General features: G+C 54.5%; 10 protein-coding genes across 10 annotated transcripts; 8 read left to right on the top strand and 2 right to left on the bottom strand.

The window, feature by feature from the left end:
- The first annotated feature begins 508 nt into the window (after positions 1-508).
- Positions 509-2,434, top strand: QC764_300790 (uncharacterized protein). The gene is made up of 3 exons (XM_062945209.1): positions 509-713; positions 768-1,847; positions 1,910-2,434. Exons 1-2 carry the CDS (start codon positions 683-685, stop codon positions 1,022-1,024), a joined length of 288 nt encoding a protein of 95 aa, XP_062801137.1. The 5' UTR covers positions 509-682; the 3' UTR covers positions 1,025-1,847; positions 1,910-2,434.
- Positions 2,435-2,661: 227 nt separating this feature from the next.
- Positions 2,662-4,133, top strand: QC764_300780 (uncharacterized protein; the record flags this gene model as incomplete). Its single annotated transcript, XM_062945208.1, has 3 exons — positions 2,662-3,836; positions 3,905-3,981; positions 4,044-4,133. Exons 1-3 carry the CDS (start codon positions 2,738-2,740, stop codon positions 4,131-4,133), a joined length of 1,266 nt encoding a protein of 421 aa, XP_062801136.1. The 5' UTR covers positions 2,662-2,737.
- Positions 4,134-4,668: 535 nt separating this feature from the next.
- On the top strand, positions 4,669-7,365 carry QC764_300770 (uncharacterized protein; the record flags this gene model as incomplete). The annotated part of the gene is made up of 2 exons (XM_062945207.1): positions 4,669-4,778; positions 4,845-7,365. The coding sequence occupies 2 exons, from the start codon at positions 4,669-4,671 to the stop codon at positions 7,129-7,131; spliced, it is 2,397 nt and encodes a 798-aa protein (XP_062801135.1). The 3' UTR covers positions 7,132-7,365.
- A 52-nt stretch (positions 7,366-7,417) lies between these two features.
- On the bottom strand, positions 7,418-11,159 carry QC764_300760 (uncharacterized protein). Its single transcript, XM_062945206.1, has 3 exons — positions 10,649-11,159; positions 9,276-10,549; positions 7,418-9,220 (listed from the first exon to the last, which is right to left on the bottom strand). The coding sequence occupies exons 1-3, from the start codon at positions 10,838-10,840 to the stop codon at positions 7,468-7,470; spliced, it is 3,219 nt and encodes a 1,072-aa protein (XP_062801134.1). The 5' UTR covers positions 10,841-11,159; the 3' UTR covers positions 7,418-7,467.
- A 96-nt stretch (positions 11,160-11,255) lies between these two features.
- QC764_300750 (uncharacterized protein) lies at positions 11,256-14,538 on the top strand (the record flags this gene model as incomplete). The annotated part of the gene is made up of 4 exons (XM_062945205.1): positions 11,256-12,420; positions 12,488-12,507; positions 12,578-13,539; positions 13,596-14,538. The coding sequence occupies exons 1-4, from the start codon at positions 12,348-12,350 to the stop codon at positions 14,536-14,538; spliced, it is 1,998 nt and encodes a 665-aa protein (XP_062801133.1). The 5' UTR covers positions 11,256-12,347.
- A 751-nt stretch (positions 14,539-15,289) lies between these two features.
- QC764_300740 (uncharacterized protein) lies at positions 15,290-16,548 on the top strand (the record flags this gene model as incomplete). The annotated part of the gene is made up of 2 exons (XM_062945204.1): positions 15,290-15,839; positions 15,905-16,548. The coding sequence occupies 2 exons, from the start codon at positions 15,290-15,292 to the stop codon at positions 16,546-16,548; spliced, it is 1,194 nt and encodes a 397-aa protein (XP_062801132.1).
- An 860-nt stretch (positions 16,549-17,408) lies between these two features.
- Positions 17,409-17,636, top strand: QC764_0047130 (uncharacterized protein; the record flags this gene model as incomplete). Its single annotated transcript, XM_062940348.1, has 2 exons — positions 17,409-17,563; positions 17,615-17,636. 2 exons carry the CDS (start codon positions 17,409-17,411, stop codon positions 17,634-17,636), a joined length of 177 nt encoding a protein of 58 aa, XP_062801131.1.
- Positions 17,637-18,750: 1,114 nt separating this feature from the next.
- Positions 18,751-23,761, top strand: CBH1_1 (Exoglucanase 1). The gene is made up of 2 exons (XM_062940346.1): positions 18,751-22,326; positions 22,397-23,761. Exons 1-2 carry the CDS (start codon positions 21,915-21,917, stop codon positions 23,569-23,571), a joined length of 1,587 nt encoding a protein of 528 aa, XP_062801129.1. The 5' UTR covers positions 18,751-21,914; the 3' UTR covers positions 23,572-23,761.
- Positions 19,038-20,111, bottom strand: QC764_0047120 (uncharacterized protein; the record flags this gene model as incomplete). Its single annotated transcript, XM_062940347.1, has 1 exon — positions 19,038-20,111. One exon carries the CDS (start codon positions 20,109-20,111, stop codon positions 19,038-19,040), a length of 1,074 nt encoding a protein of 357 aa, XP_062801130.1.
- A 1,940-nt stretch (positions 23,762-25,701) lies between the features above and the next one.
- QC764_300723 (uncharacterized protein) lies at positions 25,702-26,312 on the top strand (the record flags this gene model as incomplete). The annotated part of the gene is made up of 2 exons (XM_062945203.1): positions 25,702-25,988; positions 26,036-26,312. 2 exons carry the CDS (start codon positions 25,702-25,704, stop codon positions 26,310-26,312), a joined length of 564 nt encoding a protein of 187 aa, XP_062801128.1.
- Positions 26,313-26,697: the final 385 nt, after the last annotated feature.

The following is a 26,697-nucleotide window of genomic DNA, read 5'->3' as shown; positions in this document are numbered from 1 at the left end:
TTTTTTTTTTTTAGTGAAGCATAGAGCTTAGAATAGTTTAAGCACTTGTGTTTATCGTGGGTATCTCAGTTGTTTCCTTCTTTGATTACTGGCAGTCAAGCAATGCACGCCCTGGAAGCTTCTGGTTCCAGTATTCAGAGGATAGGTAGGTAGGGCAATACGGAGCTCCACCCCAGTCCGTTTCTAAATGAGTTTTTAAACAACTTCTACACATTTTGTAGAACCAACCTGTCATGGGAAAATTCACACCATCTGTTCTCTAGACTTGGATACCTTGAAAGGAAAATTAGCTTGGGCCATTTCTAGGATGCTAATAAGTTTCACCAGTTGCAAAAGCCGGCAACTGCCGCTTGCCTATTTTTGGGCCTTTGTCACCAACGGGTTGCGTGTGACAGGTCGTTGATTGGGGGTGCAAGTGCTAGGCGTATTGCCGTCACGGTGCGCGCAGCGCTTCCAAGTACAGGGCTAGCCAATGACAAGGGAGAGCTGGAGATGTTAGCCGCCGACAACTACATCCCGACGGCAAGCACATCTGCATGGTTGCATTGTTTTGCACGGCCATTTCCATCTTGATGATGATGATAATACATGATGTGGTCCGGAGTTCTCTTTCTTTGAGTCTCCATTTCTCTTGGTCGTTCTCCACGGTGTTCAAGTTCCTGGCAACAGGTTAAAAGCGAATATGGCCTCATCACTACTATGGCTCATGTTTTGTAAGTTTGTACAGCTTGGATCTGCAGGTGTTGAACTAACCTACCTACCTACAGACCTCATCTCACAATTACATCTCGTCTTGGGTCAGACCAATGCTTCAAATGTCTTTATCCCTGAGGCCAACACCATCATTTCCATCAACCTCCCAGACGATGGCTCAAACGATATCAACTTTTACGTCAGCTCTCCAGATTGGTATCAATACTCGGCCATTGGCTTCGGGTCCAGCATGGCAAACTCGGTAATTTTGGTGATGTACCCATCTGCAGACCGCAAATCAGTCACCGTCAGCCCACGGTTCACAAAGTAGACCCCCCTCCACACATTTTCCTCACCTAATAATCGTCGACTAACCCCTTCACCAGCGGCAACACGGAACCAACCCACCACCCCCTCCGCATCACCCTCCACCCTGGCAGCGAGCTCTCCCCAAAAACAGGCCAAATGACGGCCAACGGCACATGCCACAGCTGCCGCAACCTCCAAAGCCAATCCGCCCCCTTCAACCCCCCCATCCCGACCAACAACACCCCCACCGCACCGATAATGTTCGCCGTAGGCCCCAACTCGGGCGCCTTCTCCACCGACGACCTCGACGCCCGCATCCGACGCCACGTCGCCCACGGCATTTTCAACATCGACATCTCCAAATCAACCGGCCCCGGCGGGGTGGGGCCACCAAGAAACATAACTCAGCACGTCACCTTCCCGGATGATGACCCCTCCCTCAAAAAGTCAAGCAACAAAGCCGCCACCGCGCACGGGATCCTGTTTGCGATTGTGGCCCTGGCCATCGCACCATTCGACAATCTTGTTGCGGCTTTCCTGGGGAGGAAGTGGCCCAAGCTGCATGTTGCGACTGGGAGTATCTACTTTCTATTTACCCTGGGCGCGATGGTGCCGGGGCTTGTCATCAGTGGGCAGCATGTTCTTACGAGCAAGATGGGAACAGGGCACCAGGTTTTGGGGTTGTTGACTGTGGCGGTGATGGTGGTCATGGTTGGATGGGGGGGTTGGGTCAGGAGGCGAGCAGCGGGGGGGCAGGAGGTGGTTGGGAATGGAGGGTGGGTGAAGCAGGTGCACGCTTGGGGTGGGAGGGGGATTTGGGTCGCGTTGTTGGTGAATAATGGATTGTGAGTGCTTGCGTGATGGCCGTGAAATTTGGACGAATGCTAACATGGGAAAAAAAAAAAAGGGGGCTGAAACTGTCGGAGCAGACAAGGTTGGTCATGTTGGGGTATGCAGTTCTGGCAGGGGGCATGTTTATACTGTTGGTCCCCCTCTATTTTTGCTTGTGGAGGTGTACAAGTGCTAGAAAGCCCAAGGCGGCGGAGGAGGATCATGAGCTGTACAATATGCCGAGTATATATGACCACGAGGCGAGGTTTGGGTATGGCAGGCAGTGATCAGCGGTGGGAATGGGGCGGTTGTAATGATATGATGTGTTAATTTGCTGGGGATATGTGGATCTCTATCATCGCTTGATGTTGAAACATGATAACGATGGCTACCCTTATTGTTGCTACTGACGGGTGCAAGGAACACCCAGCCCAACAGCTGTTTTGGAAGAGGCAGCCTGGGCACTACCGATCGATCTATTGCCAGAAAGTAGTGAAATCATATTCTCCTCATGGAAATTCTTGACCCTAATGACAGTAAGACACCAAGCTGAGCTTTACAGGAGCTGGCAAGGCACAGGGAGAAGTTGAGACAATTCAAGAGAAGATCGCATGCCACCACCAAGAGTCTGTGGTGCAATTTCATGATACCAACACGTCTTTTGAAAAGGGAGGACAGACAGGGTGTCCCGAGCTTTGGAAAGTGTCTCAGCAGAGGGAGTCATGTTGGAATGGAGTCAACGAAATTTGTTTACTCGCGACGCGACTGTTGGGCATTCCGGCTTGCATCAACATCAGAACCGAAACCATGATTTATGTTTGAACACCACGCTGTCTTCTTGTAACCTCTCTCTCTCCAGTCATCTCACCCCAGCCCGGATCAGACACACCTGGACGAAGCCAACATGAAATTGACGCAGCTTGTAGTATCCTGGACGGTGCTGGTGGGCTCAGCCCTCGCTCAAAACCCCGACCCCTTGACCTTCACCCAGATCAACAGGGTCTGCGAGAATGATCGTCTGCTCCGGGCAGTTCGCTTCCGCGAGGCTGTCAACCAGGACTGGCTCGACGCGGTACGATACTGCTCCTCTCTTGTTTATGCCCGGACCAGGACCTCAACCATCACGCTGAGCTTCGACCTGGCTAGCTTTGGAGTGCAAAGGGAGACTATTTCGACTACAGAAACCACGACTCTCCCTGATGTCCGGGTGACCAGCACCACCAGCACCACCACGACTTCTTCCACCACCACCACAAGCACGTCGGCTACTTCGACACTGGTCTGCGGCGGAGTCCACGTTGTCGCGGCTGGGGATACATGTTACTCGATCTACTCGGCGTATGGCCTCACCTTCAGCCAGCTGCGGGACCTCAACCCCGGCATCAACCGGTTCTGCAGCAACCTTGTGTTGGGTGCGCGTCTGTGTGTGGGTGTCCTCTTGAACGGAGGCAACCCATCTACCACCACGACGACCACCACCACAACGTCCACTTCGGGAACCATCACCTCCTCGCCAACCTTTTTCATTCCCAAGGCCAAGCGCAGTGACGCGCCCGAGGCCGAGTACTGCGCAGAAGGAGAGGCGCCCGCTGTTGCGCGGCCAGCTGTCTGGGAGGCCGAGCCGGTCAATCGGGTCAACTACGCCTGCTCCTGTATCATGTGGAGAGACGTGTCGGTCCACCCGATCCAGACGGTCCTTATCTCTCCCACAGCCTTCCGTGTGTCGGTTTTCAACACAGCCGATCCCACAGGGACCACCACGACCCGGTCCATCAGCGTCATCACAGCGTACAGCACCATCACGGTCGACGTCTTCACTGGCACCACGGCGACACCCAGCACCTCGATCACCACGTCCACTACGACCTCGACCGCCAGCAGCGTCACCTTTACCACCCTGCCCATCGTGACTGCATTCCGTTCCTTCCAGTGCAATGTCGGCGACGCTTTTGCCCAATGCTGTGTCGCCGGTGGCTTGTTGGGTGGACTTATCGGTCTCGGATGTGAGCTCCCTACCCTTCTTCCCCTTCCTTCATCAAGCGCTGCTGACCATGACAAAAAACAACAACAGGCGATGGTGAATTCGTGCTCAGCCACGCGCCGTGCCCAGCTACCCAAGCCGTCCCTCTTTGCTGCAGTGAGCTGCAGGTGAGTACCTTTTTTCTGACGTCTCAAACGAGACCAAGCATGGCTGACACTTGCTGGAAAAGCCCGGCGATGGCGGATCGACGACAGGTTCCGACTGCTACCTGCCCACCCCAGTCATCAACGGTCGTGCCGCCCTTCCCACACCGTGGTAGGGCGTTCACATCATGTAATATGCGCCATGGATCTGGAGGCTCTGTCTCTCTTCTCGTCATTTCTTCACATTTACACTTGTTTGCGCGTCCTTGGCTTTTTTTTTTTTTTTTTTCGCTTGGTGGAAGAGAGAATGTACCTACTACGGGTCTGTTTAGTAATAATTTTGCAAAGAATGAAAGTGACCGTTTGTTGGAATGTAATTCTCACCGAGAAATATATGCAAGAGGTCGAAGCGAGGGGTTCACGTGATAGTCTTGGCATTTTGTGGGGTGGTGGAAAACCCGCGTCATATGTACCACGAAGGGGTCCTTCTCAGTACCTACCCAGGGCAGTCGCATACCACCCACCTCGGCCGGAAGCTTAGTCGAACCTCTGATTTTCAGTTCCAGTTCCAGTTCCAGTTTTAACATGGATCACGGACGTTTGGGGTAACTCCAATGGCCATATTTCGACCGCTTCTCTCCGTCCATTGTTGGCCGTAAAAGACTCTTGTCCGTCTGTCCCTCCTCCAAACAGCCCTCATAACAAACAGCCATGGCCAAAAAGAAGTCTTCGTCCCAAGAGGACCTCGTCGAGGCTGAAAGCGACCTCGGTCACCAGAAACTGGTCAGGTCCCAGCAGCAACTCATAATATGCAGAAACAAGTGCGCCCAATGTCCTGCACTGCCTGCTGTTCCCCCCTGCTGACTTGGTGTCTTGTCAACTCCTAGACACTGGCGATACATATCCGCCTTCCACGGCCCATGGCTCCAGCTTCCCCCCGAGGTCATTGAGACTCTGGCCAATATCAATTACAACACCCCTCGACCCCGCCCGATCGATCCTGCCGTGTTTTTCGACCTCGTCAAGATTAGGAGACTCGTCGACGAGGCCATTGACCTGGCTGTGCGCGCGGCGAGCGGCGTTGCTTCTCTCAGCCAGCAGAGCATCCCCGGCCTACACCATGCAGCCGCGTTGGGCCTTGGGTTTGGCTTTCGTCCAGGAAACCAAGCAAAGCTAAGTCCGGAGAGAAAACATCGAATGCGAAAAGATGCGACCCACAAGCTTTGCAAGGCGTACAAGCTGGATGAAGTAGCCTGTAGCGTCTCAACCATGCAGAGCGCTTCGGCACTGGAGGAGGTTGCTTCTTTGGTGCTTCAACGGAGTCCGGACGACAGCGACGCCAAGTATGTGCACTTCTTTCACGAAAAGATTCCGAGTCGACAGCTCGCCGAATGCACGAGCTTGCAGCCATTGGACGAAGCGATACACGAGAATCCCTCGGATCCAGAGCCTCTGAGGACTCGAGGCATCGTCAAGATATTCAAGGAGGACTTTCAAGGGGCCGTCGCCGATTTCACAGACGCTCTGAGGGTCCATCGCCTTCGCCGACCACCCCACCGTTATGCAGGAAAGGAGGCCGAAGCCGAGCAGCAAGTGGCGCAAAGGACGGCGCGAAGAACCGAGGATGTTGTCTTGAAGGAAGAAGAGCAGCCGAGCAGCCTGGAGACACAGCTTTTGTTCCAACGTGCTGGAGTCTATCTCACCATGGCCTGCCAGCATGTTGACGCAGCCTTCCCCGACGGCTCTCCCCAAGTGCCAGAACCGGACAGCGACGGCGACCAGGCCTCCCCGCCATTGTCCCCCGAGGTTCTGGAGGCGAGGCAGCATGTGAGACAGAATGCGAAGCGGGCGCTTCGTGACTACATGACTTACCTTTCCCATTTCGAGTACTCGCCCGATCTACCCTTGGACATCGCCGAGGACTTTGCCCGCAAGGTGAACTCTATCGCCAACGGCGTCCGTGTTCCCCGCCACACCACCAAGTCTGCGTCGCCCGTTGGAAACGACGAGAGAACCACACAGAAACCACACCGCATCTACGTCCTCTCGGATCTGTTTGCTCCTTCGCCACCACCAGATCTCCCGCCGTATCCCATCACGGACCTAGCCTCCCTGCAGGCACACCAGCCACCTCCGCCCGTTCTTTCTCCCGTCATCACAGAAACACTGACATACCACCCCCTTTTGGCCGACGCTCTCCACGCTCTCTTACTCTGCCACTGTCTCATCCAGACCTCGGCCAAGGAGCTCCTCCGCCACGCCTACATGGTCGCCCGCCTGGCCCGCCTAGCAGACGGCTACCCAGCCTTCCAAGCTAGTCGCTCCCCCGCCCGCGCTGACTGGGTCGAGGTCCTGCGCGCAGGAGGAAACTGGATCCAGCTAGCAGGTGCATGGGATGATCTCTGCGCGCCAGCTCCGGTGCCCGTTTTGCACCCGAATGGTTCCTCTCCGCTGCATCATCTTCAGCACCAGCCGCCGCAGTCCAAACCTGCACTGCCGTCGTTAGACACCACCGGATCAGAAGTATCCACCGAACTGAAGGAGCTTCCCTCCCCTTTCCCATTTCCTGTCCCAGTCGAGACAGAAAAACAGCGCAAGGACCGCTTGCATCACCAGATTGTTCTCGACGCCTTGGGCGACGAGCGAGTGAGCGACGAGCCGAGCTTCCGGCAGGCCGTGCTGGCCAGGCAGCTGAGGGCGGAGCACGACTACCAGCTTGCGAATGCCGTGGCTGAGCTACGCGCGCAGATAACATCCGGTGTTGTGGCTGGACAACCACACCAACCACAACAACCACAACAACAACAACAACAACAACAACAACAACAACAACAACAACAACAACTCCCGGCAAATGATCATGATAATGAGGATGATGATGGGTCTAGTTTAGAAGGGGCAATCGGGGATTTAGACATTGACGGGCAAAAGGTCACGAGCGATGGGAATGGCGGGGTTGTTGCTCGTGCCCAAGGGAACGGGAATGGTGGTGGGCCAGGTAGGCATGAGCTCGAGAAGGAGTACCCTGTTGGGAGCGATAGGGCTTTGGCCGTGGCGAGGTGGGTGTTGGATGCGCCGCCCAATGCGGGGATCGTTCCCGGGGATGGGAAGAAGAGGAGGAAGAGGACGGTCAAAAAGGTTGCTGCTCCTGGGGGTGAGGCGGAGAAGGTTTAGATGCTGGCTGGTTGGCTGCATGACTGCGATATCATTGTACCAAGTAGAAGGGAAGGGGCCCAACCGACTCGTTGATGTTTTGTGTTGAAAAATAGTCTATATACAAATCCACCAACTGTACAAAGTAACACAGTGGCCATAATCTGCAAACCTACTTGTATCCAAGAACAACCAGACACAAAAAGAAATGAGTAAAATCAACGCTTAGGTATCCCGTCAACTCCTGTAGCCCCCTTCCACCCCCCACACACACACACACACACACAAGTTCCAAGGTGAATATGACCCCATCACAAATAAAACAACATGCCCAGTGTCTATCCATGTCACAAGCATCTACCAATTCCCAGTGCCGTGGCCACCGTTGGCAGCGTTGCCAGTGGCAAGATACGCAGAAATATCACTCATGCCATCCGCTTCCAGAATGTTGAGCAGCTGCGTCTGCTGCTCCTGCGTCAAGCTATCGTGGCGCTCATTGCCAAAGTACTGGTTCCCGTACCCTTCCCACGAGAGGAGACCCCCGGCTGAGGTAGAGTTATGCCACGGGGCGCCTTCCATCGGTAGGTTGTGGTACGGGCTGTAGGGGTTGTAGGCCTGTTGAGTTTGTTGTTGTTGCTGTTGTTGTTGAAGTTGCTGCTGTTGCTGTTGGAGCTGTTGTTGGTGCAGCTGCTGGTGTGGTTGTAGCTGGTGTGGTTGTAGCTGGTGTGATGGTGGATGATGGGATCGTGGTTGAAGGGTTTGGTGTTGTTGTTGTTGTGGTTGTTGTTGTTGTGGTTGTTGTTGTTGTTGTGGTTGGGCGGAATGCTGTATTGCTGGCGCTGGTGGCAGAGAGAACTGCGCTGGTGGTGGATGTTGAAGGCTGGAGCCAGCAAAGGCATAACCTCCTTGCTGCTGGGTTGGGGGCTCCCAGATGCTGGCCGAGTTGGCACCTGCAAACGTGTGTGGTTGGAGTATCGGTGCGGGCGGGTTGCTCCAGTTGGTCACTCTCGTTGCTCTTTGGGCATTGGAGCCTGGAATAGGAGGGATTGTGAAGGCTGGAATGTTGGATGGAGCCGCCATGGAGGAGGTTGGTGGGCCAGGCTGTTGCTGCCCATAGGGTTGCCCAAAGCCGTACTCAGCAAGTCCATGAGTAGCGGGAACAGGACTGTGCCGGGTGACCATTGGCAGTGGGCTTGCATGATGGAGCGTTGGCGTGGGAGTCGGGCTTGGACCTCGAGGTGTGCCAACCAATCGTGGCGAAAGGCTCATGTGACTGGACTTTGCCGATGGTGGCGGGAGCGACTCTGGCGGAGTTGGCAGCGAGCTTGCTGTCCCTGTAGGCATCGGCGGCGTGCCTGCCTTTCGCTCTGCGGCCGGGGTTTGGTAGGGAGTGGACTCGGGAGCCAGTTCAGAGAGTCGCCGGCCGTGTGCATCTGTCAAGGAGCTTATCGGGTTCATGAAGATTGAGTTTGACCGAAAGGCGGGCTGGTTTTGAAACGGCGATTGGTTCGTATATTCGGCACCCTGGTCAAAGTTATAAGGGGGCTCGATGTTGTACCCGAATGGCGACTGGTTGCTGAAGAGAGATGTTGCCGAGTGTGACTGTTGGCCTTGCGGTGACGAGTTCTCCGAGTCGGGAGAATTGCCGTCTTCAGTCAAAAACGGCGACTTGAAGTGGCCGTTGGGCGCACTGGGCATGGGGGACGACAACTCAAACGTAACTTTGGCTGTGTAGCTCTGCAGACAAGCCTTTGACAAGACTTCGTACAGGTTGATGGCCTCTTGCACGCCTGGCCATTTGGGGTGGAAGTTTGTGATAATGTTGATGCCATCCTGGACAAGCTGCTCGACATCCTCGCGGCTGTTTTGGGCTCGAACCTCAGGGTACCCAATAGACCAGAGAAGGGCATTGAGCGACGAGTTGATGGTCTGCAGGAACACCCATGTCCGGTCAAACGTGGGCTGCTCCCGATCAGGTCCTGTCGAAGAGGATGTGATGATGGACTTTGCTGCTTCAAAGCAAATTCTAGCCGCCCTGGCAGTTGGCTTAAGCACTTGGGGTGATGGCCGGTAGAGAATGATCATGACGGCGTGATATCGGTTTGTAAACCTGAATCAATACCGGTCAGCCATTTGAAGAAACGAGTTCTGATATGCCCACCTACCAAGGCTTGAACAGGGGAGGCTGTTCTGGACAAGAGTCCAGCCAATCCTTCAACTTTTGGTCCATTTGCTGGACCCAAGGATCTACATCCGTTGTTCGTGCCGGTCGTTCCTGTTCGTAGAGCACCCGCCGGATCTCGGCCTGCATCAGCCGCATCTTGCAGTAATGTATGGCGATGGTTTTCCGTTCACAGAAGCGACCCTGTAGGATGCTCTCGGGCGTCGCATCTGGCGTGATGTCCTCATCCTGAACCGTCTCGAAGAACTTCACCTTTATCATGTCACCGGTTCTCGAAAACCCGCTGGGGCGTCCCAGCATATGGGCGAGGCCCAACTCGGTCGTGAGCACAATCCAGACCAACCTTCTCTTCAAATCAAGGCTTTGAAGATCGCTGTCACCCATGGCCCATGTGTTTTCGTCCCCGAGGGCCCATTGCTGGCATATTTTGATGGCAAGCCCAACCACGTGGTAAACGGCAATCTTGATGGGCATCAGCAGCGAGTACTGTACGATCAAGATCAAACATTGTAAGGTCTTCAGATCCTTTGGTCTGACAACGTGGTCGAAATGCTCCATGGCAGCAAGGTAGTATGTATCTGGCAATCCGGCCCACCTGTCGACCTTGGCCAGACTGATGGCAATCATCATGTTGACAGCAAAGAGGCGGTAGTGGTCCGTATCACCATTGAAAACGGCCTCGAGATCTTGAGCAAAGACAGTCTCATGGAAAACCGGGGTGAATACTTGTATTCTTTCTTTGAAAACTCTCCACAGGTTCTCTGTCATGGCTCTCGTGGGGAACTCTTTGGCAGGAATATCGGCCGTCAAGGGAAAGTCGACTGCCCTGGGACCTGAGGGTCCGCTGAAGCTTCCCATGACAACGCTTTGCATACGGTCCCGCTGGTCGATTCTCCTGGAGCGTAATTCCGGGATCAAGGAAGAGATGCGGAGGGAGTCGGTATAGCGTTTCGCCTCCTCCATGAGAATGCGCGTCATCGCGATGCCGCTGCTGGGGCCCAGATACCGAGGGGATTCGACGGACTTTTTGTCCAAATGAACCAGCCCGCCTGGCGTTACCATGTCGTCGTCATCGTTTGGATCCTCCCCCGTGAGCTGTTCGAGTTCGGCCTCTAGACGCTGGACCTTTTTTTGGAGGTCTACAACGTAGGTCCGGTTCATCTTGCGGTTTTTTGTCGTGTCGAAGTACTCGCATGTCTGGCCGGCGCGGTCGCAGGGACTACATCGTGGGAGGGCTGGATCGCATTTCGTTTTCCTCTACGTTGATAGGCAAGCGTCAGCTCAGGTTGTACCTACTCAGACAAAAGCAGCTCTGCAGCATTACAGGGTAAGGATCCCTGGGAGTGAGGGCTGTACCTGTCTGCACCTGCAGCATGCTGTCAAGGTATGCACCGTCCCTTGGTGTTGGGCCGGCCCATTGCTCAGGTTTTCTCCAAAATGGCCGAGATGCGAGGGCGGCGGACGGCGTGGGTAGTTAAAATGGCCTGGCTGGAGTGGTCGCGGGGCATACGCGCCAATGGTCTGGCGCAGCAGAGTGGCAGCGTCCATGTCTATTGGAGTCTCGATGTTACGAATATGGAATGGGGAGGACGGACGACGGGAGATTAGAGCGGGCGCGACGACGATGTGCCCAGGCGCCTCGCTGGGGTAACGTGCTGCCCGGCGGCGGTGTTTGGGTGGTTGTCCGTGGCAGCTCAGGCTAGGAGAATGATAATGCGAATGCGTTGGAACAGCTGGACATGGTCGAGAGAATTGACACTGGACGGTGATACCCCTACCTTAGAAAGATCAAAGTTCAAAGTCTGGGTTGGAGAAACACTGGCGGGCCTGCCGCTGCCTACGTTCCAGGTTCCCTCGCGGGCATCCTTTTGGACAGGACAGGGCAGTCCTCCTCCCGATTCGCCGGCACACGCAACCCCTGTCCACCTCGCCGTAGGTCTCCATTGAACCTAACCCAGCTCACCAAAGGTCAACATGATCAACATCCAATTCTGCCCGGACAAGGTCAGAATGCGCGCCACTAGCTAATTGTGTTCCAAGTTACCTTGTACCTAAACAACATAACCACCCCTCGTATATCCCACGCCATCACCACCACCGTGGCTTACCTAAAGTAGGTGAGGCTTGAGGCTTGAGCAGCGACCTTGCTCAGCTGACTGTGGACTCGGAACGGCACTCGGGCACTGGCAGGCAGGGATTCAGGGATCCAGGAAAGGTGGGGTTGTTCCAGCAGGTGTACCCCGCCATCAGAGCGTCCACCCGCACCAGACAGCAGCACCAGTCACCCAGTCACGCCAATCTACCATTTCAGATCTGGTCTCATGAGATGGCAAATGCAAGGTGCGGGCAGTTGCTGATCCTACTAGGCAAAAGTTCTGGAAGCCTTCCACGGACTTTGATCCGTCAGATTTTGAAGTCTCCACTACAGTCCAGCGCAGTAACGCGATGTGGGGTTTCAGCCTTGGCGACAGGTTCCTTTCAAACCCCGCCAAGCCGGTTCAGCCCCTGATCTGTTCAGTTGACACTTGACAGCCGTCTGATATCGTGGCTGAACGCCTCACTTCACCTGTATTGCGCTGGGCACGCCACATTTGGGGGCCAAATCGAAACAGCCGGTGGAAGAGATCATAGATAGCAAATCGGGATGGCAAGTACTCCTTGATCAGTCTTCTTCCCGTCCTCCATCGCCTTTTGCTGGAGGTACCTCAGATACCTTATCTACCCAGCAGGACACGGCTAGGAAAGAAAGAATCCGAACAAGGGGCGGATATCCATCCAGCCCGCCTTGCCTCGCTCGCTACCCCACTTCCCGTGCTCTTCACACCCAGCTGTCCCGCATCAAAGACAGTCAGTCCCCAATCCATTTCATTCTCACTCGACACCAGAGACGCGCCTCTCACAAGGGCTAATCCACAGCGTAGCAGCACCGGCCCCGGACGAGAAGCCAAAGTCACCACAGACAGCTGCTCTCAACCTCAACCACACCGTCTAGGTGGGCGCACCACAGCCAGGGAGTTGACCCTGAGCTCCACTCCCTTCAACAAGACCCCACACAATGCGTACCCGGTCCAGCTTCTCCCACAACCCTCACCTTCGCGTGTCTCGGCCCGTGTCTGCCTGTTCAAGATGTGAGAAGCCTCTTTCCGTGCTGATCCAGAGCATCGTTGTTGACTCCAGCCTCGTGTATAACAACAGGTCGGGTAGCTAAAGTCAAGGTGAGTTACCCCCCCAAACCCCTTCATGTATCCCCACGTCACAGCCTCCCCTGACTGACCCCTGAGCCAGTGTGATGGCAAATTGCCGGCCTGTACTGCCTGTGAGAAGGCCGGTCGTGAGAATGAATGCTCGGCGGCCAGTGACCAACAGTTTGCTCGCGGCAAGGAGCGGAGCTGGGTTGCTGCCCTCGAGGCAAGGGTGGAAAAGCTTGATCGCAGACTGAACCATGCCCGGTCACGGAAGGCATCTGTGGCTCTGCATGAAGTCGATGATAACACCGTGACGATGCAGGATTCCGAACGGAGGGACTCGCTGGTCGACATCACCGCTGCCATCCATCGTAAAGCTGCCCGGACTCGCGAAAAAGCAGACTTCAACACATTGGTATCCGATTTTGGCCTGTTGACTGTCAATGCCACCACTCCCGGCTTCGACACTCAACAAGAGTCGGCGAACCCTATGAGCTTTGCCCGTCTCGTTCTGGCCGCCGCACAACATGACACATTGCCCGACCCAAACACTGACGAACTTCCGTATCAGGAAGTGGCCGAGGCCAATTTCCAATTTTACCAAGACAACATCCTGCCTCTCTATCCCCTGTTTCCAACCGCAGACTTGAAAGCTCTCGTTCCCAAGATTTACGACGCCGCAGACCTCGGCATCCTGGGCGGCATAAGGTCTTCTGAATACTGGCTCTTTTGGATGGTCATGGCCATCGCTTCTGCCGCCCAGAGCAAGGCTGTGAACGACAGAAACTACTATGATGCCCTGCAGTATGTGGCTCGCGCTTTACCCTACGCCGATCGCGCCTTTGTTCCCGGATACACCACTCAAATACAGGCTCTCGTGCTCCTCACGCAGTACTCCATGCTCGACCCAGCTCACTTTGACAGCTGGCACCTCATAGGTTTTGCCTGCCGGGCCTGTATCGACCTGGGCTTCCACAAAGACCACACTTTCACACAGCAGTCGAGCAAAGACACAATAGATGCGCGCCGGCGTACTTTTTATTGTGTATATGCTCTGGATAGGTTCGTCTCAGTCCATCAACCATCGAGTCATGAACTTCTGCTGACACACATTTCAGAGCAATCAGCATGGTCCACGCTCGCCCCTTTTCCTTCAAGGATGACGACATATCCGTGCGGCTCCCGAGTCCATCTGTGGACAATGAAAGGTCAGATCCATCTCTTCCTCTGTTCGAGCTTCGAAGACTGCAGTCGGGTTGGTACCAGACCTTGGTACAAACCGACTCAAACGACCCTCTTCGGGATCCCATCCAGTACGTGTGGCAGAAATATCACGAGACGCAGAGATGGTCAAAGGAGCTCACATTGGACCTTCCGGCCACAATTCGCACCGCGTTTGATCTGGAACTCGATTACAGCTCTGTTTATCTGGTCGTTCCTAGTCCGCGCACACCCAAACTTACTGACCATGGGCGCCTACTGATCTTTGAACACACCATACGTTACCTTTACAGGATGTACGAGGTTGTCAAGGCCAGCCCGAGCGAGGGCTTCTACACCTATCATGATGCCCTCAAAGTTTTCTTCATGGGCTCGCAACTGGTCACAGTGCTGCGGGACCCAGGCGAAAGTGACTTATGGCAATCTCTGGGAGCCACCGAACCGCCGCAACAAAACCCCCCCCTTCCTGAACGATTGGACAAGGATCTTTCTGATTCTATCGCGCGGAGCAACTCGTGTCTCGACAAGGTCAATGAGACACTCAAGCTGTATGGAGAAAGATGGGAGCAGGTGAAGACCTTGGCAGACCATTTTGACAGGACAACAACCGACATCAAGTCTTATCTTGAGACGAGAAGAGATATGGTGGAAAGTGCCATTGCACGAAGTATGCAGAAGGACGGCCGTCATGCCCTGCCCACGTCACGCCCTGGTACAAATCCCTCCACGCTTGCTTACCAGTCGGCGCCAATGACGCAACACACATCACAACGAGCAAACCAGGGAGCCCCGTGGGGGCATTCTACAGGCTTCCAAGGACACCATAACGTACACTTTTGATTGGGAGTTCAGGGACACGATCCAGATGACGGGTATCTGGGCGGTTGCGTGGGAAGATAAGGGGGTTTCATCAGGACTGCGTGGAGTATCCGAAGCGATCATTAGTTCAGGAAGAAGAATATACCCTTTTCAGTAAAGTCTCAATAAATGTACTTTTCACATCAGCTTGCTTCCCCCTGCTTTGTCTGAACCGTGGCCCGAAAACGTCGGCATCAGTTCAACGACCGGCAACAAAGGGAAGTCCAAGCAACGGGTCCCAGCGGGCCACAGAACTCGGCATGCAGCCGCCAATAGATTCGGCCACGAAGGCCAGCTGCATCAAGGCCCGGCTGACAACGTCGGGAGGGTTCCTACAGCCGAAGTCGGCATCAACACCAGACATGGCGACAGGCTTCGTCGGAGTATAGGAACGGCTGCGTGTCCGACCAGCGCCTTCGGTCCCGGAAGACTTGCAAAGTTGGCGAACACTGGCTGTATACTCATCTCTCTTCGGCAAGGGGCCGCTTTCCATCCATCGATCCGGGCGTTGTCCAATTAACAATCAGCAACGCTTGATGCTATTTGAAGTCATCTGCCGCTGTGATACACAAGAGCCAAGTTCATATATACATGCCTTGCTTTCCGCATGCCATGAAATGCATCCCCGTCCTTTTTGCCTTCACCGTGTGGGTGAAGACGACCTACTGACAACCAGCACAAAGCACACTCTCCGAGTTACACAAACTGCAACAAAACGCCTTGGCCATCAAGAATGGCGACTACACAGACAGAAACGCGGTTTTCCAGCCTATTGTCAAGAGAGAAGGCAGCTACAGACGAACAGCCGGTCCACCTCTCCTTGTGTGGAATCGAGGTGCCTAGTGTCGGCCCTGATCGTGGAGCGACCGATGATGACATCTGGAGAACAGCCGAGGGAAGGGTTGCAGGTACACCTCATCCCAAGGACGACGCTCGCAAGATTGTCGGACACATCAAAAACCGTCTCAACGGCTCGAGCCCGTCTGGAAGCGGCAGCCGTCTGCTCAAACTAGCAGACGACATCACCACCGACATCACAGATGCCACCTCCGGCAGCGAGCCGGCGCGCCTGAAAGTGGCCACAGCAGCGCTCGAACTGGCAGCCGCTGTCCGCCCTCCGTCCGATGCCATCATGTCCCTCTTTGCCAACATGTCTGTCGTCTCCGCCGTCAGACTGTTCCAGCACTGGGGTGTGTTTGACATGCTCCCCACATCACCCCCAACCCAAGGGACTGCCTGCTGCGATATCGCCAGACAGATCAATGCGGAAGAAGGGATAGTCTGTGGGTTTCATCCCCTCCCCTCCCCCTTTTTTTCTTGCTAGAACCGTGGCTAATGACCGAAACAGCAAGGATATCAACCATGCTCACCTCCTCCCGCATTCTCTCTCTTACACACAACGGAGAGCTCTGTCACACACCAACCTCGTTGTTGCTACGATCGTCGGAGCCGATGGCGGCCATGTTTGACTTGATGTATACCAATATCGTGCGGGTGTCTGACATTTTGCCTTGTTACTTTGACACCTACGGGAAAAAGGAACCGGTGGGGCCGGGCCATGTCCCTGTTACGGTGTTGACGGGGGAGGCGGAGTTGGGGTACTTTGAGAGTGTGGCTAAGGACGAGGAGAGGATGAGGGGTTTCACGAGGGCGATGGGGGTTGCGTCGGGGAGGGTGCCGGTTACGGGAGTTTATCCTCTTGGGAAGGTGCTGGATGGTGTGGAGGAGGAGGACGATGGGAGGGTGATGTGGGTGGATGTTGGTGGGGGTGGGGGGCATGTGCTGAGGCGGTTCAGGGAGGGTTGTGCCGGTTTGAGGGATGGGAGATGCGTGGTGGTTGATTTGGCGGGAGTGGTTGATCAGGGAAGGATTGAGGCAGAAGGGGATGAGCTGATGATGGCGGTGGAGTGGGTGGAGGGGGATTTCATGAGGGAGATGACGGTGAAAGGTTTGTGGCTTTACTTGAAGGGGGTGGGATTTGACGAGGGCTGACATGAAAGAAAACAGGGGCAAGGTTTTATTACCTGAGGCATATTCTACGGGACTATTCGGATCCAATAGCAACGCTGGTCTTGAGGAATGTGGCACGGGCGATGGGCCGGGATAGTAGGATTTTGGTTTCCGAGCAGATCAACCCTGATGGTGGTGGTACGACGGGGAGACCAATGCCCCTGTATGCTGCCTTCAAGGACTACTCTATGCTTGCTATTGGTGGGAAGGAGAGGTCGTTGACTCAGTTTGAGAGAATTGGGAAAGAGGCTGGGCTGAGGGTTGAGGCGGTGTATAGGGATAGTAAGGGGACTGGACATGGGGTGGTTGAGTTTGTTTTGGAGGGGTAGAGATATAATGTGCGTAATTTTTGGATAAAGATCTTTAACTTGCTGACCTAGTGATGTATCAGTCACAAACCTGATTGATGTTGTCATAAGGACTCGGTAACACAACACCTGTGTCGAACCAAAGATTATCTATCGACTTCGCTACCGACACTTTCCAGGTACGTGTATAATGGTCACTTTTCTTCACATCTTAATCATGGTAAGCTTGTTTGATTCTCTTCGCAGCATTCAGGCAAAGCGGATTGTTAATTTCCCCAGCTGATGGTCTGAGGTTTGAGTCTTGGTCAACATATCGACAGGATGTCTCACGCATTTCGGTGAGGGCTCGACTCAAAATGGAAGGTCTCTGATACTTACAATGGACTCCGAATCAGCCATGATCAGGATGAGCATAAATGCAAACAGGCTCCCTCTTCCATTGATCATGACATCAAACCATCGCCAATCAGTATTCAACCTCCCGTCCTTCACAGGCCAGCTCATACATTCAATCATCATACAACAACAGTCACCATGAAACTCTCAACACTTCTTCTAACCACCGTCATGGCTCTAGCCACAGCCCTCCCCAGCCCCTCTGAGGCTTCTACAGAAGCTATTCGGAATGCCGAGGCGGATGCCACCTTTGCGAGTCCCGAAGAACTCGAGGCTCTGGGTATAATCCAATGGTAAGTTACATCTTGAATCGTCTCAGCTCGCTCATCACTTCAGAAACTAAGCAAGACAACAGGCAAGCAGTAGGAGGGATGCAAACGCGGCTGGAATAGTTCGACATATCCGCAGACGTGCAGGAACGAGGCAGATGCGGGCCGGTGCCCGAACCGAAAGGCATCAGTGATGATGGGTGTTTTTTTGGCTGGACTACTTGTAGTTGTACTTGCGAGAACTGATTTTGAGTTTTATGGAAGTGATGGGCAGTATTGATTGTATTTGGCAAAGAGTTATCTAGCATTTCTCTTGTCAATTTATCTGATGGAGGTAGTTTGCTTGAAAATTGAAGTAGTTTCAACTGTGCTCTCTGTGCTAAATTCGCGGGATTCTGAGTCTCCAGTTTGTCTTGGGTCTTTGAAAGTGAGTCGGTAAGGCAAGGCAGGTAGGTAGGTAGTCAGTAATCCCCGTCTACAGGCGGAAGTTTTTTATTCTTGGGATAGATGAAGACAAAACAAGCTCAACAGAGTTTGACTCGAGTGGAATCTCCAAGCCATCTCCCAAGCCCATGTGACAACGGCACAAACTGCAAAAACAGAACCAGCCAAGTGTCCCAAGCGATGCCAATGTTCCTCCTCCCCGCCCCGTCTTTTCCCCAGGTCCCCCGAGTCCGGGCAGGCCGCGTCTTGGTTTTCTTCGTCTCTCGTCTCGTCCCGTGTTTCCCTTCGGGCTGTCCTGCATTCGGCGCATTGTGCAGCGGAGAGTTTTGCCCCGTCGAAGAAGCGATGCGCAAGCTCCTTGGCTTCTCGAGGGAAAGGGTTGTTTCGCCAAGCAGATCCGAAAGAGTCGTCCGATGTCAGCTGATGGCTTTCTCCACATCCGGGGCTGCTTGCTCCTTGGTGTTGCTTTGGGGCTGGAGGCCGAAGAGGAGCGTCGACACCTCGCGGAGAAACTGTTTTGAGATTGATCGACAACGGAGATAAGCACTCCTTCTTCACGAGATGAGTTTTTGTGTTATTTTAAGAACAAAACAGGCCGAATCAAACTTGGCTATCAATTACCTATCCCTTTGCTGCGGGTTATCATCCAAACAAAGAAAGACTGACACTGAGCCGCGCCTGACCAGAGATATTCCTTCATACACATCACAAGCTTGATTGTGCTCCCCCTCGGCTCACCTTTTCTTCTTGTTAACTTTTTCCTACCCCCTTTCCCTCCCCTTTAGCGCCCTACCCCCCACTCACTCACACTCAACCGAAAAAAGCTGCTCTGCCAAGTTGTCTTCACGCCATGTAACCCTCAACCGTTCTCTTCAGTCCCACTCTTCCTCTCCTTTTTCCTATTCTGGAGCCAGGCAAGACGGGATTTCCTCCCATTTGACGGCAGACTCTGGCTGGGGCTGAAGAGTCAGCCTTAAAAGACAAGGAGGCTGAATACACCTGACGGGCATATGCATTACATCTAGGTAGTTCCTCTCACCGCTTATCAACAACTTCACATGGCGTGGGGCTCCTCGTCCAGCCATGCCGGACGCTCAAATGTTTGTGCATGGAGCGATGCTCGCCTCGGGGGCAACTTGGCAGGCGGCAAGGCCCCGGCCATGGACAGGTCATCGTCAGTCTCTTCGCTGCCGCCGGGTGCTGGGTGGCTGCCACGCCGTGATGCTGATCCTGGCCGGGGTGGTCGGTGGCTACGGTGGGTGGCGTTTTGCTTCTGGTTGTCGAGGTCTTCGTATTCTTCGACTTCTCGTCTTGTCATGGAGGTGTTGGGTCTGGAGATGTCCCGGGTTAGAGAATCCGAATCCCGGCGGGCGTCAAGAGAGTGCCTTCTGCGGCGGTTGCGCTGCGGTGGGTGTGGATTATCTTGCTTTGGCTGCTTCTGTTGACGTTGCTGTGGAGATTGTCCTGGCCCCTTTGACGAGGTGGGCGTACTACTGCTGGCGACGACAGGGTTTACAGTCCTCGTCACATTTGGTAGCGGTGTAGTGTCGTAGTAGGTGTCATTGATCTGGAAGGCTGCCGGTGCGTTGTCAGAGTTGCTGGCCATTGAGCTTCGGCGGCTCCGGCTCTGTTGCCGATGGCTCGATGCGACAGAGCGGATGGAGGCTGGGCGGCTGAGTGAAGGTGTGGTGTTGTGTACGTGGGTGGGAAAGTACGGGGGCCGATGACGACTGTTGCTCCTGGACAGCCCGTCTCCTCCCCAAAGCGATTCGTTGTCGTAGTGAAAGGAGTGACGGATGGGATTCCAGGAAGAATTGGTGTCGACACGTTTGAGGTCGTAGCCATCAGCGGAGCTGCGTGTCCGACTTGACGCGCTCCTCTCGAGACCCTTGGTTGAGCTGGGGTGATATGTCTGGAGCGGCTTGGGCACATCAGGAGCGGTGCTGGGTCTGCCTCCCTGACTTTCGGCATCAGAATTGGTACCATTCGAGCCTCGTTTTGCCCTTAGGCGGGCACGGCAGTGGCGGACGATGCTGACAACAGTGATGATGGGCACCCATCCGAAGCATACCGAGCAGGCAATGACTACGATGAGGATGGTAGGGTCCCCATTCCACTCATATCCCATCTTGCATTGTCTCTGGCTGTCGTGCTGGTGCTGCGAGGTGCCGTGATATCGGGACCTGAGCAAAAGGGAACGGAAGCATTATGCCCCAGCAGAAACGACAGCCCCAATGTGCAGACATCATCAGCTCATCATTTCCTCGTATTGGGCTTGCTAAGGTTCGCCATGTCCGGTGAGGAAAGGGAAGGTTTACGCTTGCATGGTGAGGTCCGAAGATGCAGATGGCATTTCGGGGCCTACAACCTGGAAGTAAATCTTCGAGGTCTCGATCGAAGGTGGTTCAGTTCTCCTGTTGCCCAAAGTGTCTGAGTGCAAGTAGCCCATCCCATCTCATCCCATCACATCCCATCCCATGCTGTCCGTGATACATTGATCTTGAAGTCGGAGTGGAGTAGTCAACAAACAGGTCGGGCGGTGTTGGGTTGTCTCCGGAATTGCCAGCCGTTGGACACCAACAAAAGATGGGACGAGGTCCTTCACGATGCCAAGCATCCCCACCTGCGATCGTGCCAAGGGCGGCCCTAGGTCCGCTTCGAAAACCCACCTCCCAGTTTGTGTGGGGAAGCCGCCTTTCCTGATCTGGCGGCTCGGCGTTCTCGACAGCGACCAAAGCTCCCGGACAGCATGACGGCTGGCAATATAGCCAAAATTGCAAAACACTGCTGTTTCCCGGTTTTGCTGTGCCCGCCAGCACCGTGTGTTAATTTACATTGTTGAGCCTCAGCCTGGATTCGACCACTGTCTTCTATTTTGAGCAGCTCTCACATGTCCATTTAAGACGGAACACGCCGGCACCACTGATGACGCTGGTGACCGGTCACCCGGTTGACGGCCACATGGAATCCGGGTTCTCGGGTTGTCGGGCCTCGACATGCACACTGAAGCCAATCTCACGAACCATGCAAGCTCACAAGGGAGCAGAAAAATAAAACGGGTGCTAAGAATGTGGGGAAGTCTTGGAAAAACCGGGGTCACAGGCATTCCCCAGAACGAGCCGCCCTCTTCGACCCTTTGCTAGACACACGTGTTGTAGTACATCAGGCGCAGTACGTACTCCATACCTTGCTGCGCGCGGCTACTCGGATCGCAAAATGTTGAAGCTGTTCGACCATGTTCCCTGGACACACACAACGGTCACCAGGATGGAGACAGGTTGCATTCGGCGGATGCCCTCCGTGATGTCCTGGACAAGCTCCCAAGCCCGCTCCAATGAGCGGCAGTTGCCCCCTGTCGTCCCATCCAGCAGCCTCAATCTGATCCATCGCCCGTCGTCCTCGGCTCCACGATTCCCTCGTCTGTGCTTCGGCCAGCCTCCAACCGCCCCGGTCGTCAAGTCACATCGTCGTCCTTGGTTACGGTGACGCTTCACCCTTTGGGTCTGTCGCCGCCGGACCACCAGTGTGCGCGTTCCCATCGTGGAGATGTCTTCCTCCCAGTCGACCCCGCGCCAGCGCTTGCCTCTCCCACAGTCCAGGACCGGTGCATGATCCAGGGTCCTCGCTCGAGCCTTGACGGCCCGAGAGCCGTTTCCCATGAGGCGACCAGCGATGCCATCCCCTTGTGGCAACCTCAGCTGCATGGAGGAAAGGGTGCCGTGAATCCGCAATGTCGCTGATCTCGCCGTGGCAGCACCATGAAGCAAAGGAAATTGGGCCGACAGGGTGGTCCAAGGGCAGAAGGGGTGTCGAACACATCTCTATATAAGTCGGCTTCCCAAGGCCTCACGAACCCATCTTGATCTCACCACCCTCGACATCAAGCACGCCTTGCATCTACAGGTCCCAGTCAACCCTCCAGATCGCCATAATGGTTTCCGCAAAGTTCGCCGCTCTCGCTGCCCTTGTGGCCTCTGCCTCTGCTCAGCAGGTGTGCTCGCTCACTCCCGAGTCTCACCCCCCTCTGACCTGGCAAAGATGCTCGGCTGGTGGCTCCTGCACCAACGTCGCCGGCTCCGTCACCCTTGACTCCAACTGGCGCTGGACTCACACCCTCCAGGGCAGCACCAACTGCTACTCTGGCAACGAGTGGGATACCTCCATCTGCACCACCGGTACCAAGTGCGCTCAGAACTGCTGCGTTGAGGGTGCCGAGTATGCTGCCACCTATGGCATCACCACCAGCGGTAACCAGCTGAACCTCAAGTTCGTCACCGAGGGCAAGTACTCGACCAACGTTGGCTCGCGTACCTACCTCATGGAGAACGCCACCAAGTACCAGGGTAAGCTTTTTTTTTTTCTTCTTCCACAGTGACACCCGCGTCGATCATCTTGGCTGACGACCCCTGACAGGCTTCAACCTCCTCGGCAACGAGTTCACCTTCGATGTCGATGTCTCCAACATTGGCTGCGGTCTCAACGGTGCCCTCTACTTCGTCTCCATGGACCTTGACGGCGGTCTTGCCAAGTACTCGGGCAACAAGGCTGGTGCCAAGTACGGCACCGGTTACTGCGATGCCCAGTGCCCCCGTGACATCAAGTTCATCAACGGTGAGGCCAACATCGAGGGATGGAACCCCTCCACCAACGATGTCAACGCCGGTGCCGGCCGCTACGGTACTTGCTGCTCCGAGATGGACATCTGGGAGGCCAACAACATGGCCACTGCCTACACTCCTCACTCCTGCACCATCCTCGACCAGAGCAGGTGCGAGGGCGAGTCTTGCGGTGGCACTTACAGCTCTGACCGCTATGGCGGTGTTTGCGATCCCGACGGATGCGACTTCAACTCGTACCGCATGGGCAACAAGGAGTTCTACGGCAAGGGCAAGACCGTCGACACCACCAAGAAGATGACCGTCGTCACCCAGTTCCTCAAGAACGCCGCCGGCGAGCTCTCCGAGATCAAGCGCTTCTACGTCCAGAACGGCGTCGTCATCCCCAACTCGGTCTCCAGCATCCCCGGTGTTCCCAACCAGAACTCCATCACCCAGGACTGGTGCGACGCCCAGAAGATCGCCTTCGGCGACCCGGATGACAACACCGCCAAGGGCGGTCTCCGCCAGATGGGTCTTGCCCTCGACAAGCCCATGGTCCTCGTCATGTCCATCTGGAACGACCACGCCGCCCACATGCTCTGGCTCGACTCCACCTACCCCGTCGACGCCGCCGGTCGCCCCGGTGCCGAGCGCGGTGCCTGCCCCACCACCTCGGGTGTCCCCTCCGAGGTCGAGGCCGAGGCCCCCAACTCCAACGTTGCCTTCTCCAACATCAAGTTCGGCCCCATCGGCTCGACCTTCAACAGCGGCAGCACCAACCCCAACCCCATCTCCTCCTCCACCGCCACCACCCCCACCTCGACCCGCGTCAGCAGCACCTCGACCGCCGCCCAGACTCCCACCAGCGCCCCTGGTGGCACCGTCCCCCGCTGGGGCCAGTGCGGCGGCCAGGGCTACACCGGCCCTACCCAGTGCGTTGCCCCCTACACCTGCGTCGTCAGCAACCAGTGGTACAGCCAGTGCCTCTAAGCGCGTGTGGAAACACACGTCTCTGGGGCCAGCGCGGTTGACTGTGGTGGTGGTGTCGTGAGCATGAATTGTACATAGTTACTTGTTTCGAAACTTGCATGGGGATTGGGGACAACAGTACATATTGCTTTTTTTCCTTTTTCCTTCGCTTCAGCCGTATATAAATTGATGCATAGCTTTTTTGACCTTAACGCCACTGTTCTTTGTTGATGATGCTTGTGACTTGTGACCTGCACTTGAAATGAAACCAAACGTCTCGTTTGAGCTGGGACAAGGTATTTAAACGCTTGTTAGAACCTGGGGGGTGCGATGTGTGTGTGTGAGAGAGCCAATGAGCGGGAGAGAGCGCGAGAGAGAGAGAGCAGGTGGGCAGGGAGACATGTCTGCCTGTACTCCCCAATTGTCTTTGACGTGGGTTTGGAGGAGGTGGTGGCGGAGTTCTCGACATGTGGTGCGCGTGGCTTCAATTTCCACTTTGGCCGCCGGTGTGCGGTCTGTCTGTTGGGTTGGAGGCATCGTGAGGTAGTGGTGCGTCTTGGTTGCTTTGGGTTGTGGGGTGTTGCCGGTCTTCCGAGGCTTGGTGAAATGGTGTTGGGTGTTGGAGGTGTAAGGCCACGCGGGGGGGGGGGAATGGAGGAACCAGAGGAGTATTCAAGGCCGAGTGAACGAGTTTCACAGCTGTCTGGCCTCGTGCCACAGAGCTGGCGGAATGTTGATGGTCATGCCTTGGATAGGTATCGGGTGGTCCTGCCATGTTTCAGATGTGAGATGGCGATATCAGGATTTAATTAATTATCAGATGGCCATATTCTGGAGTCTTACTAATGTTGTTCTCCTGATGTCCAGTAAAAAGTTTAGACAATACCTCTCCACAACTCCATCCATCACAAAGCTTATACCTATCATTAGATGTTAGATGGTTATGCTGTTCTTCAACTATTGAATTGATATGGCTAGGCAGACCTTGTGAAACTTAGTATGAAGTGCAGAGATCTAGTTGATAAACTGTTCCCTCAAAGCTGATCAATAAGCCTCGAAATATGGTGGATAGGCATTAACACATGGCGACAAGTTGTTGACTAAGGGTTACTAGGCCTTCAGGAGATTGAGTACAACGAAAGATGTCAGAGCCCGGCCTGGGACCTCTCCCGCCAACTCGGCTGGCTCTTTTCCATAGAAAGAAACCCAAAGAAAAGAAAAAGTGTCTCGTTTCCATCTTTTCAAAGCAAAAAACTGACACAGGGATGGAGCTCTGCGGTCTCTCCCGTCCTGAATCCAGTATCAGACAGGCAGCCGACCTGATGGCAGGAGCTTCCCTCCTTCCGCTGCCCGTGGCCATGTTCAGAGGACAGCGGACAAGAGACAGACTGAGTCCGGCTCCGGCTCAAAGGTGTACTAACTATCTCTAAAAACCTATCAACCATGTTCAAGGGCCTATTGACTATCCTAGAGGGCCTATTACTAATTTTCAAACACCTATATACTACACTGTTCAGCTGAAGCCAGCTAGCTATCCTTAAAGGCACCTGTGCTAAGAGGCAGTCTTTATCTTTGACTATGCCTGTCATACGTGACATACTCATCAGGGTAATTGCATTAGTTTGGGCACGAGAAGTGTGTAGAGTGAGATCTATGCAGCTCAGACTAGTCAGATCCATGAGTCTCGGCAGATTGCAAGCTGCAGTTATTTGATCCGTCCTCGATGTTTCTTTTGTCTCACTGAAAACACCACATGCCCCCTCGGTAGCTAAACCCATGACACAACCCGAAACAAGTTTGGTAACGTGCCACAAAAGTGCTTTTGAACTTACGACACTTGGTCGACTCCGGAATGATCATGGAGGCATGTAAAAGGGTGACAAGACTCAGTTATTCAGCCTATTCTTGGAAGGCAAAGCCAAGGTAGACTTTGCAAGAGTCCAACTAGCTATAAAGGTACGGGTACCTACTCATGTGCTCTTAGTTGGACTCCTCAACCAGCAACCTTGCCACTAACCTCCATGCTCTTCAAGATCTTGATATTGCTTCCCGGGGGCGGGTGCTGGTGCAGCAGGCACCCACCAACTGTTTACCACCCACGATCCAGACAAATTTCCCGACACCCCTACAAAACAAAACAAGCAAGTCAGAATGACCGACCCGTCCCACCACTACAGCAACAACGACGCCCTTAACCTCTACGGCGACCGACCAGAAAATTACAGCGACCGTGTGGCCCAGGAGAGAGATCCTGTGGAAAGAGAAATAGTCGAGCTGGACCGTGAGATTGCCCACGAGGTGCGGAAAAAGTTCACCGGTCAAGCGAGGCAGAGGCAAGCAGCCCATGAAAGGGACAAGGCCGAACAAGCTCGGGCTTCCAACCACAAGGCACCAATCCCGTACTCCCCAGCTTCTTACACGCACACTTCCTACTACAGGTACCCAACCACCACCAGTTGTCCTCCTGCTCCATCCTCTCATCCAGCTGGGTATTCCACCACATCAAGCGCGTTCTCGCCTACAACAACGCTGTCCTCAGCCGTGTACGCAAACACTGCTCAGTATGCTCAGACTTTGTATTCACAAAACTCTCAATAACCCCCCTGCAGGCTACCCAGCAACGACGCACGCAGCCAACGCTCAGGCCTATTACCCACAACGATACGGAGGCCAGCAACAGGGGCAGGGGCAGGGGCATCAGTCATATCAAAGTCAGTCCCAGTACAAAGGCTGCCGAATATCTCTGGAACATACGAGAGTAGACGCATAAGAGTATAGAATGGATTAGTAATCAGTAAGGAGGAGCGGCCAAGTCATGTTGTTATTGTTGTTGTTGTTAAGGTTGAGGTCTGGTACCTACCTTTATACGTCATATGTACAGTAGAGGAAACGCAAAGTTCAAGCTTGGCTAGAGATAGAGTGGAGGTTGATAGACTGAGCTGGCATCCATGTTCCATTGCGTTAATCGTTTGTGTTTTCATTGGATGTCGTTAGTGAGGCGACGTCACACAGTCACATAATCCATCCAGACAGATTATACGCTAAAACGCTTCTATTGTGTCTTTATAGAGTGGAGTTATATATCTTCTATCTTGCCATAGGCAACCAGCAACGGCCTCTTTTCCGGGCTCGCGTCCATCCCAAACC

This window comes from Podospora pseudoanserina, chromosome 3 (assembly GCF_035222485.1).
Source record: "Podospora pseudoanserina strain CBS 124.78 chromosome 3, whole genome shotgun sequence".
In the NCBI taxonomy this organism is placed as follows: domain Eukaryota; kingdom Fungi; phylum Ascomycota; class Sordariomycetes; order Sordariales; family Podosporaceae; genus Podospora; species Podospora pseudoanserina.
This window is presented reverse-complemented; position numbering and strand designations above follow the sequence as displayed.

Excerpts from the sequence above, each read along its gene's own strand:
- QC764_300790 (XM_062945209.1), top strand. The coding sequence starts at position 683 with ATGGCCTCATCACTACTATGGCTCATGTTTT. Across the intron at positions 714-767 it reads ACTACTATGGCTCATGTTTT|ACCTCATCTCACAATTACAT; the intron begins GTAAGTTTGTAC and ends ACCTACCTACAG.
- QC764_300760 (XM_062945206.1), bottom strand. The coding sequence starts at position 10,840 with ATGGACGCTGCCACTCTGCTGCGCCAGACCATTGGCGCGTATGCCCCG. Across the intron at positions 10,550-10,648 it reads CATGCTGCAGGTGCAGACAG|AGGAAAACGAAATGCGATCC; the intron begins GTACAGCCCTCA and ends CTATCAACGTAG. Across the intron at positions 9,221-9,275 it reads CCTCCCCTGTTCAAGCCTTG|GTTTACAAACCGATATCACG; the intron begins GTAGGTGGGCAT and ends GTATTGATTCAG.
- CBH1_1 (XM_062940346.1), top strand. The coding sequence starts at position 21,915 with ATGGTTTCCGCAAAGTTCGCCGCTCTCGCTGCCCTTGTGGCCTCTGCC. Across the intron at positions 22,327-22,396 it reads GAACGCCACCAAGTACCAGG|GCTTCAACCTCCTCGGCAAC; the intron begins GTAAGCTTTTTT and ends GACCCCTGACAG.